This window comes from Malaya genurostris, chromosome 2 (assembly GCF_030247185.1).
Source record: "Malaya genurostris strain Urasoe2022 chromosome 2, Malgen_1.1, whole genome shotgun sequence".
NCBI classification, from domain to species: Eukaryota; Metazoa; Arthropoda; class Insecta; order Diptera; family Culicidae; genus Malaya; species Malaya genurostris.
Window position 1 is genome coordinate 320,444,373 of NC_080571.1, and position 11,135 is coordinate 320,455,507.

Sequence of the window (11,135 nt, forward strand, 5' to 3'; positions counted from 1 at the left end):
GAGCAGCCGGTAATTGGGTCTGTTGGTCGAATACGAGCATTGTATGACTAACACTTCAAGTTTTGTAGACAAGTTGCGTAATCGACAAAATAACTGAACGACTGAACTGACTACACTTGGTTGAATTTGGATATGGTTAAAGCTTCTTTTTCCACCTTGATCTAGTGTTACTTCAGTGAAGGAAACGAAAACGTTGTTAGTTGTAACTTTGCTATATAGTAGGATTGAAAACTTAACTGCAAGCAAAATCTTTATTTTCCTTAAAGATCTTCTGGTTGGGTAATTAAACGTATTGTTTTAATTTAGAGGAACGTCGAATAGTGAAGTATCTTATGGTTTATTTTATTCGCATAAGAGCTTATTTTATCAGATTAATAATTGAAGAGCATTGAAACAATTGTTTGAATTGAATTGAAATTCAACTCTATTTAGCGTCCATACTAGATGTCGAAAAAAACTGGACTCCTACATTAGCAACACATACTAAATTGATCGAGTTTGACAATCACAGCGTTTGTCAATGTTTAACAGTTGAACCACTTATCCTCAAGTGGACTACCAGCACTCACAGTAAAATTTGTCATATCCATGGTAAAATATTCCCGATTTTTAAAGAAATAAACACTTCCGTCGGTGTGGAACAATGCCGCATCCATGTTCGGTGGCATATTCTTGAAGTCGTAAATCAACCGGGGAAAATGAGAGCTCACTTGCGGTCGCTTGTTCGGGTTGTAGAACCAGTAATGCTTCTTCCGGATCGCCAGAATACTACCGGCTTTCGTGACGTACACTGCATTCAGATGATTCGGCAGCCCGGGTAGCTCATCCGCAATCAGCTTCGGATAACCTGCCTCCAGTTGATTGTCTGCATAAACCCAAAGTTTACTGCCTTTGAAGAAAAATGTCTTCCTATTCCGGCAGGTGAAGGCAGCGTCGATGTTTGCTGGAAGTCTCGGCCATTTGGTGGAAATTGGGCGTCCCGTTGGATTTCGTTCGCCCAACGCGAAGTAATATTCCCCCGCGAAAATGTATATCTGACCATGATAGTCGTTCAAAATAGTATCGATTTTTTCCAGTGAACATAGTTTAGGTGGTTTCAATGTGTTTTTCGTGGTAGCGGAAGGAATACTTTGTTTGAAAATCCGCCGGGTTCCATACAAGGCTTGAAGTGCTGCGCGATCCTCTTCGGGAATCTCCGTGTGATACCTAATGTGCATTGGAAACATGATTGACGACTTGGAAATGCTGTGATCGAGACCCAACGAGTGACCGATTTCGTGCATGGTAGCACTGAGAAATTCTTCCTCCGAATAGATCCGATCTCGGTTGAAGTGAATATCACCGACCTCCGGAAAGAAGGCATGTGCCAGCGTAGTGTTCCGGTTGAAAATGCACTGTTGTCCCAAACGATCGCGGTGCAGGGCTGGTTCATCACTGACATAGATATCGGCAGAAGCTCCCGAAACTTCAACAATGTTCAAATTGGCATGCTGGCTCCACTGCTGAAACGCTTGCCTGATGAGGTGCCGTGCCGTTGACGGATCAAAGTTCGCTGGAAAGCTTCTGATCTTGTACGTTAGCAATTGTTTTGTCCACCTGTCAGGTACTATGTTCAACTCGGCTAGGCCACAACGAGGAGCCGCAATGAGACGCCTGGTGTCGTCATCCAGTAACCCGGATTCGGGCAGCTGATAAAGCTTCTGAAACTGTTTCAGCGCAGTAGCGATCGCGTCTCCATCAATGTGATCAGCTCGCGTCAAAATTTCATCTGACGGGTAGGTTCCATTCAAAAAGCCAAGATCATTAAGAAATTCCTAGTTGAATCGTAATGATTTGAGATGATGTACAATAAGGAGATGGCATTTTTTTTTGTTTACCTGTGCATCCTGATCGGACACTTCCGGTGGTGGTCTAGGATCCAGAGCCCTTGTGACATCATCTTTCAGCTCGAAAACATCCCGTTGAATATGTTCAGGTTTTATGATAGTGTCAGGATCGATATAAGCTGGTGCGCAGTAGCGATATTCGGGAATTCCAAACAACACCAAAATTAAGAGCAACATCATGAACTTTCCAATGATAACAGTAATGACGGTACGCTGTTACTGATGCTCCATTTATTATGTTCTGAAGCATCGAACTTCCAGTGGTTAGCGAGTGTTGCCATTTTGCGGGTTTGATAAGACAATTCATTATTGCGTTACCCGCCTGGTAAGAACAAAAATATACGCACGCCTGTGGCATTAAAGTAAAAATGCTCCAAAATCTGGTACAGAATATCAGATATTTTAATATCACACAAATAGTTGTATTTTTAGAAAAAGAAAACTCATGTAAGTTCAAAAATAGTTCATCAATTTTTAGCGAATAAGTAAAGGAGGTTATAATTTTGGTGTTACCTAAAGATGTCTTTGATTAAGATATTCAATCCAGAAACAAGTTTCCAGCAATTTAGGGTCTAAACAATGAAAACAATCATCATTTTTGCGAATTTTTCCCAGAATTATCGTTCAACAAAATAAATTCAAATGTTTTGCATGATAAAATGCATCATTCGAACATTTTGTAATTTTTTCGTGGAAAAATATTGAGAAATAAGTCGGTGAAGAGGTATTTTCGAGAATGCTTCTTAAAAATCATGATTTGCGGTGTCCACTGTATCTCAGCGCAGACTAAACGGAAGTGAACAAACGAACGCAGCATTGTTAGAGTAGAAGTTTTTCTAGACCCCAACGTTTCTGTTTGATTTTTTTTTTAATTTTTACAATATTTGGTGGTTATTCAAAGTGAAAACTACGATTTTTCACGAAAAAATCCGCCATTTTGTAGCTGTTAAACCTCCCCAACGTAACAAACAACGAAAAGGAAAACGTTGGGGTCTGGTTTTTTATATGTAGAAAGTGTGTGCAAAATTTGAAAACAATTGGTGCAGTAGTTTTTGAATGACGATGGACACGGACTTTCAAAACCTGCTTTCGAGAAAAAACGCGTTCAAAGTTTTTTGTCTATAAAATCAATGGAAATGGGTCTAACATTTTCAAAAAATCATTTTTTTCTTTCATAATTTATTACAACGAAACATTTCAAGAATATTTTGTCAAGTTTTGAAGTCAATCGAAGTAGAAATCTTGGACCTGTGCGCCGAGCTCTTGCTTCTTCGTAGATTAAGATAGCCATAGATAAAGGTCCATAACTTCCAGAGTTTCGTTCCAATAAGCTTGAAAATTTCACAGAAAATTCTTCAAATGTTTTACTATAAGACAATATAAAGAAAATAAGAAATGATTTTTCAAAAGTGTTAGACCCTACCCGCCCCTTAATTGGACCACCTGCTAGGGAATTTGCATTGAGTGTCGTCATTCATTTACTTTTTGCTTTGAATTGAAATGCAATTTTGATTAATGAATAAATCTTAACTGTTCATCTTTGCAATCTTCTCATAGATTCGCTCTTCCATAGATTTTTCGCAATGACTCCTGCTTATGGCTCACGCGTTTGGGCTTTTTTAAATTTTAATGGATAAGAAACTAAATTAACACAAGCAGCTGCTGTGAAATGCATGAAATCAGTTCTTAAGCAAGCGGGTGAATCGCTGAAAAAATGACAGAGAAAAAATGAGAAATGAAATGATAGCCGCAAGAACTATAAACTATAAAACATCGCAGCCCACCTGGGTTCGATTCCCAACCCCGCACATAGGGTCAGAAAGTTTTTCTGGCCCGAAGAAGCGAATGACCCTATAACTAGATAGCTTTATTAAAAAAATAAAAAAATCATTTATTGCGCATTTAATACCTGTTTAGGCTCCGACGAGAAAATTATTTGAACAACCCGTTTTCCATACTACATGCATACAAATAAGCTCAGTATACGAAAACAAGAGGTGCTGCCACGTTTGCTGATTTATACTGTAATTCCACGAGAAAAAGATACAGGACCTCTCAGAAATTCGTAATGTCTGTGTATGTCAAATAATCTCACTAGGTTTTCTCGGGAATGGCAGAATCAATTTTGACAAACTTTTTTTTTTCTTGGATCCTACTTCCGGTTCCGGAATTATAGGGTAAAGTGTGTAAAAGATTTTATACCGCCTTTTAAAACAGCGAAACACAACACGTAAAAATATGTCTAAATTGGACTCAAAACGACACCGAAAAAGTTTCGTGTTAGAGTTACAATTTTTTGAAAATTTCAAGTCTTGCATTTATCGACTAAACTTGAACTTGAAATTTTCAAAACATTATTATTCAAAAACGAAAAATTTCGCTCGCCTAATTTTTTCGTATATCATGTTAAAAAGTCTAGATATTCAAAAAATATGAAAACATGTAGCACTTTCAATCCACAAACCGTGAAAAACTTTTACAATTAGCGTTCTTAAACACTAAAGTCTAACTTTTTTCTATTTTCATATTTTTTGGAAAATTTTTGCAGAACGAATCCAAAAATTTAAACAAAAATGCAAAAAATAAAATAAAATTTTCAAATAATTATAACTTTAAAACGAAATGTTTCAAATCGGTACACACCAAAAAAAAAATTGAATTTTACAGGTGACTTAATCTAATTCTTAAAGACCTAATTCGTCAAATGACGGAAAATTTCATTTGTATTGACTTAAGTTAGATTAGCTTGAATTTTACTGGTTTCGACTGTAACTTACATTATGCTAGCAGGTGCGACTGTATGAATTTGAATGCACCTTTTACCAACCAAGCAGATGTGTGCTTCTGTGGCTCAGTCGATTAACAGACGTACATGCGATTCAACGATTCTCGGTTCAAGTCGCGGCGATTGCTATCAGTATTCTTTCAATATTCAATGTTCTTCCACGTGAATTTGCGTGAACTGCAACGCTCCATTTATGTGCATCTAATAAGGTCTAAAATCACAGGGATTTTTTAAGTGTGTAGAATTTGAAACGATGCACCTACATTAAAGTACGGATAAGTTACATTAAACATTCTGACAGTGTTGGTAATTGCCGATAATTTGACAGAAGCTGCTCAATATTTCTTTATATTGTATACAACATTTTCAATCCAGTAGAAGATGCTACAAGAGCTAGTGTCTCTCAATGCATGAACCGTGAGAAAATTTTTCTACATTTTTTCGCTCCACTTCATACTCTGAGTATTTCACGGCCCTTAAAAACAATTACAGTCTGATAATGACTATTGCTATATGGAATTTACCAGGAGAGAATCGCAAGTTGACAATTATCTAGGTTGCAATATTTCAAAACCCTTGTGTGGAGCATTCACATACATTTTTATAGACACAACTTATACAAAGGTTATATGCACATAGTTATCAGGTGTACAACTTTGCCTCCGCCTTTTTTTTTTGTTTTTTTCAAAATTAAAAGCTTTATTGCGAAATAGTGCCTACAGATGTTTTTTCAAAGTATTGTCCGCTAGCGACAACTTTCTCCCAGCCGGCAATTTTTTTTTTAGGGGACGGGTATAGTGTGATGGGTAAGTCCATGCCTTTCACGCAGCCCGCCTGGGTTCGATTCCCAACCCCGCACATAGGGTCAGAAAGTTTTTCTGATCCGAAGAGGCGAATGACCTCAAGGTCAAAACCTCTATAATCGAAAAAAAACCGGCAATTTTCGGATCCCGGATCGAAAAAGGAGTTCTCTTTTGACGCTACCCATGAAGCAATCCATTTTTCCAACTCCTAGAAGGATTGAAAATGTTGATCTGCCAGGCCGTGTGCCATCGAACGGAATAGGTGGAAGTCAGAAGGGGCGACATCTGGGGAATACGACGGGTGGGGCAAGACTTCCCATTTCAGCGTTTCCAGGTACTTTTTGACCACTTTGCGACGTGAGGCCGAGCATTGTCGTGTTGGAGGATGACTTTGTCTTGTCGCTCTTGATATTGTGGCCGCTTTTCTTTTAGCGCGCGACTAAGGCGCATTCGGTAGCGATCTCCTGTGATGGTTTCACCCGGTTTTAAGAGCTCGTAGTAAATCACACCGAGCTGATCTTTGAATCTTTGAAGGTTTTTTCTCTTCCACAACCATGTTTGTCTTCGACATCGAAATCACCATTTTTAAAACGTTGAAACCACTCCCGACACGTTCTTTTACTCAGAGTAGCATCACCGTAAGTTTCTGAGAGCATTCGATGCGCTTCAGTTGCATTTTTTTCGAATTGTAACAAAAAAGTAAAACTTCCCGCAAATGGCGAGAATTGGGCACATAAACAGACATTTTCGAGCGTGAATAATACGAAAACAAGAACAACTGTCACTGAAACGGCGATGACAATTCGTTAAGCACTGTACACACTCAGTTTAAAGGCATTATCATCTATGTATTTTGACCAGCCTCAGCAGGTACAGCCACCTTTGGGAAAACAGCGGAAGCGGCAATAGTAAAATGATTCTATCGCAATTATCAACTGCCCATATAGAATCGGATCGCGAAACGATAATAAGCGATCGTTTGTTGCTTTAGAGAGAATCACCACATCAGCGTGCTAACTCGTGATGCTCAGACAGGTCATCGAGAGAAATTCGCTCTCGCACTGGTGATATCCGTCTCTCTTTGACGGTACTGATTGAATCGTGTGAAGAGTTGGTAGAGAGCGTTCTTTGATACGATGAAAGCCATCCTTACATTCTGACACACAATTCAATATTACGAAGTACTTTTTATAGTTCTTTATAATAAAATAATGGTAATTCTGAAAAGAATTCTATTTCCAAGCTGACCTATTGTCCGCGGATAAGATACTGATATGGTTGGCGTAGCTACAGCGTTCACAACCGATTACAAACCTTCAATGAAAAAAAGCATTAATTCGCTGGATTGATCAATGATACAATAGGCCTATAATATGAGAAGTATGAAATATACACGGAACGACCGAAATTAGCTCTGTGCCTAATTCGTATTACTGTTTTTGAATTAGTTGATTTTAACAACAAAATTTCCAAAATAACTATGAAATTAGTTAAAATTAAGAATTTACTTTGCTGGAAAAAACTCTTACTTCTAGAGAATTTGTTTAGTTGGCGAATATCCTGGACAATAACCAGCAATATTTCAATCCAACACGAAATTCTCATTGACAACTAATTTGTTATTAAAATCAGAAAATTTGTTTCTATTTATCACTCACTATCATTACTGAAGGACAGCACAAAGAACACAAAAATGAAATTGGTTTAATTAACAAGTTTATTAGCCAAAAACCCATGAGAAGTGTCAAAGCAAACAATCCATTAAAAAGCTAAAAAGGACAGTCTTGCTGAAACTGCTTGCAATCCATATATAAATTTCTGATTCGATTTGTAAAAATGACGTAAACTCTTATTGGAAAGTGTATTTAATTTGTATTTTATTTATTCAGAATTTCTGCGCATTTGAAGCGATTGTGCGAAATAATGTTTTTACGCGGAACAGTGAAGTGAGTTTCGAATGTTGCACTCTAATTGTATATGTCAAATGATGTTTTTTGAATCTTCCAACCTTCCGGGCTACGCCGTCCGGTGTATTACTTGTATTCGGTTTTTGTTTCCCGAGTGCCCAAAGTTTTCAGTGAGAGAGTCGATTTCGCGAAGTCGAATGAAGAAAGTAGCGATTTAGAAGAAAAATTTTCAAAAAGAAGTTTATGTTTCGCTTATGTCTTTTTCTCCAATACAACATCGTATTTATACCTGCCAATATAGAAAACACTACCGCGACTGAAATATTTTTCGGTAGTAGTGTGCCATCTAGTGGCTAGTAGTCATTACGGTGTTAACGTTTTTTTCGGTGACAGTGCGCCACATAGCTGCAAATTGCAGAAGCCAATTCCACCATTTATGTTGGTTGAAAACAACGTTTTAATTCTCTAATTCAACTAAAAAATTAGTTGAATGTAAATGAAGTGTGCCTTAGCTAAGAAATGATATCACGTTGAATTGGTGAATTCAACTAAAAAAATAGCCATTTCAACAAATATTTTATTATTATTAAGGGAATCAGAAATAGAAAATCAAAACTAGCAAAAGTAAGATTTTTTTAGTTGTCTCAAAAAATAACTAACTAAAATCAGAAAATCAACTAATTTTTTCGCCAAAATGCTGAATTCGGTCTATCCGTGTATCTACGGCTTTCTACATTGATGTTTCTAGCAAATTCGAGATCTTTTTCTCATGGATTTAACGCTGCATATATCAATTGGTCCGCAGATTTTTGAAGATTTCTGAAGTTATCGAATGTTAAATGAACATTTTTGACATTTGAGTACTGGCCAAAAAAAATCAATTTTATTCCACTACCTTTGATGCAGTTTAATAGCACTACTTTTTCAAAGATCTGCCTAAAAATTTGAAAGGCATCCCTGATGTGAACGGCCTGTGCCATTTGTACTGATAATAATGTGTGAGTGAAAAGTTCCTGTCCAAATTTTTGGCGCTAGAGTCTTAATATTCACAATATTGGCATTATTGTCACAACTTTCTTGCGCTTATCTGTTCGGGATTCGATGATCATGTTGGAGTGTTGCTAGTTTTACTTTTGAAAAACGTCTTCTGATAGCTTTAAAACACCGAATTAATTAAAATATGAGTTTTATGATTACATTTCTTGTCCTAATGTTGAATATCTGTGTTATAACCGACAAGGATAGAAACTACTAATCTTGTGATAAACGGTAGTAAACTGATGTACAACAAAATTTCAACCACTTTGAAATGAACTAACTTACTCATTACAATAATAAACAAAATTTTCGTTCATCCTTATCAGTTTGATACTCGGAGCGGATTTCCTATTTCGCACGTATTATTTTTTGTTGTTGGAAATTCCCTGCGTCGGTAAGCGATCGACGACAGCGATATCCATTGATCGCAAGGTTCAAGGTTCGGTTTCGAAACTAATGCGTTACAGTCTGCCAAAAATCACGATGACCGATTCTGATTTGAATTAGAAATGATCAACTGTTCAGGAAGATCAAGCGACACTTGGTTGCCGATAGTTGTGGCTTTATCAATAGATTTCATATTTAAAGCTGATGGATTCATTTGTCCAAGGGCAGTTCTATTCAAACATCCTACAAGATGAGTACGTACGGAATATTTGTGCTCGTTGTTTTGATTACGTGCGAGTTGTGTTCGAATGCAGTAGTGCGATGTGCGCCTTCCCCAACATCGGCGAACGTGAGATCTCTGGCAAGGAGCAAAAGTTCAGCTAATAATCAAACAACGCTGGACCCAACGGAGGCGCTCGAAATTCCTCAAGTTTCCGAATTGGATGCGGAGGTAGGCGGACTACATATTTTTGTTAACCGTTTCAAAATAAACGTTGTTATGTTGTCCTCACACAGATCGTTCTCCGGGGACTTGGTTACAACGAGGTGGACGAAGTTGATGGTCTGTCGATCAGCCAAAGAATGTCCGATTCATCGGAGAAGTCGCTGACGGATCTGATACGCATTTTTCAGCGAGAGCACGGATTGGACGAGAGTGGTGTCTTAGATGACGACACCAAACTGGTGATCGGATCACCACATTGCGGATCGAAGAGAAGCTCAAAAACGGCAAATGATGTCTCAAAGTGGACTAAAAAGTCACTCACCTACAGGATCCATAATTTTCCACGTGGCAAATCGCCTGGCCCCATTCGAAAATTGTTAGCTCAAGCCTTTTCCGAGTGGAGTAAGGTTACAAACCTGGACTTCCAGGAGGTGGACACGGAAGATTCCGATATCGAAATTGGTTTTGGTGGGCAGGTGCATCATCAGCGGGGTGACAAATGCATGTTTGACGATTCGAAAACACTGGCACATGCCTATTATCCGGAGGTGGGCGATATTCACTTCAATAGTCAGTACTTCTTCGAGGGTGATACATCGCTGACGGACTTCCTGGATACGGCACTGCACGAAATCGGTCATTCTTTGGGACTGGAACACTCCAGTTCCAAAGCTTCACTAATGCATCCCACGGAAAGCAATGGATTTACGGAACCACAACCGATGGATGTTCAGGTATGTTCCATTCGGGAATCCTAATTCGTAATTTGAAATTTAATATTTATTATTTTCTAGAAAATACAAGCTTTATATGGCGTACGCAGAGGTGGCCGGGCCACGGAAACTTCCGGTCCGAAACTATGCACGTTATCCAAGATTGACGCTGCCATTGATGACGACAATGGAAACGTCTATTTTTTGGCGGGGAATTACTTCTATAATGCAAATAAAACTCGTTCCAAGGGAGAACTGATCTCAAGCAAATGGCCAGGTTTACCAGGTTTGTAAACTGTAATATAATATTTGCGGCTTTTGCGAACCATTTTGATTCCTGATAGGTAACATAGATGCCGCTTTCCGATATTTGGATGGTCGAAGTTACTTCTTCAAGGGGGACAAATATTGGCGTTTCAAGGGTAGCCGATTGGAACCGGGACATCCACGATCAATTAGGAAAGCTTTTCCGGGACTGCCCAGCAACTGCGACGCCATGATAGTCGACGGAGACGGTGACATCTATGCTTTCCGAGGAAATCAATACTGGGTCTACGAAACCAAGACCAAAAAGATTAGCTCGTTATCTCCTAGCAGCATACGACTTCTTGGACTACCGAATAACCTGGACGCTGCGTTGGACACGGAAACCACGATAGGTGCCTTCAAAGGGACAAGCTACTATGAAGCCCAAGTGAATGGAAAGTTCCGAACGACCCACAGTTCGTTGCTGGTATGTTAATAAAAGTTTTCAATTTAGAACTGTAGTTTTTACTATTTTTCACCTGGAGCTGTTAGCGGAATATATTCAACAGTTGCACTATTTATGAACCATTTAATTCCACTATTTCACTGTCACGTTATTACACTTTCACAAAGTCACTATACTTTAATGAAGCATAACAAACGTTACAATACAGACTGTAGTTTTGTTTTATTTCAACGAATCCGATCTGCTTGAATTCATGAAACTCAGGTACAAATCAAATATTTGCAATCATAATAGAAACAATTACTCAAGGACAATTTATGAATTCTGGATCAGAAAAATTTCTTGTCCTTTAAGGCGCCACATGAGGTCGAACGTTGTCATGATGCAAGATTACAAACTCGTGCATGGTATCATATTCTTGCCGTTTTCCAGCAAAAACCAATTATATTATTAATTTTA

General features: G+C 38.3%; 2 protein-coding genes across 2 annotated transcripts; one reads left to right on the forward strand and one right to left on the reverse strand.

Annotated features, from left to right (window-relative positions):
• Positions 1 to 243: 243 nt before the first annotated feature.
• Positions 244 to 2,088, reverse strand: LOC131427659 (matrix metalloproteinase-19-like). The gene is made up of 2 exons (XM_058591049.1): positions 1,878 to 2,088; positions 244 to 1,814 (listed from the first exon to the last, which is right to left on the reverse strand). Exons 1-2 carry the CDS (start codon positions 2,064 to 2,066, stop codon positions 525 to 527), a joined length of 1,479 nt encoding a protein of 492 aa, XP_058447032.1. The 5' UTR covers positions 2,067 to 2,088; the 3' UTR covers positions 244 to 524.
• Positions 2,089 to 9,051: 6,963 nt separating this feature from the next.
• On the forward strand, positions 9,052 to 10,726 carry LOC131427664 (matrix metalloproteinase-18-like). Its single transcript, XM_058591055.1, has 4 exons — positions 9,052 to 9,257; positions 9,323 to 9,985; positions 10,046 to 10,250; positions 10,309 to 10,726. Exons 1-4 carry the CDS (start codon positions 9,057 to 9,059, stop codon positions 10,704 to 10,706), a joined length of 1,467 nt encoding a protein of 488 aa, XP_058447038.1. The 5' UTR covers positions 9,052 to 9,056; the 3' UTR covers positions 10,707 to 10,726.
• The last annotated feature ends 409 nt before the right edge of the window (positions 10,727 to 11,135 follow it).

Bases quoted from the DNA above. Each gene is read 5' to 3' on its own strand.
- LOC131427659 (XM_058591049.1), bottom strand. From the start codon at position 2,066: ATGATGTTGCTCTTAATTTTGGTGTTGTTTGGAATTCCCGAATATCGC. The intron at 1,815-1,877 runs GTAAACAAAAAA...CGATTCAACTAG, and splicing joins TGTCCGATCAGGATGCACAG to GAATTTCTTAATGATCTTGG.
- LOC131427664 (XM_058591055.1), top strand. From the start codon at position 9,057: ATGAGTACGTACGGAATATTTGTGCTCGTTGTTTTGATTACGTGCGAG. The intron at 9,258-9,322 runs GTAGGCGGACTA...GTCCTCACACAG, and splicing joins TTTCCGAATTGGATGCGGAG to ATCGTTCTCCGGGGACTTGG. The intron at 10,251-10,308 runs GTTTGTAAACTG...GATTCCTGATAG, and splicing joins CAAATGGCCAGGTTTACCAG to GTAACATAGATGCCGCTTTC.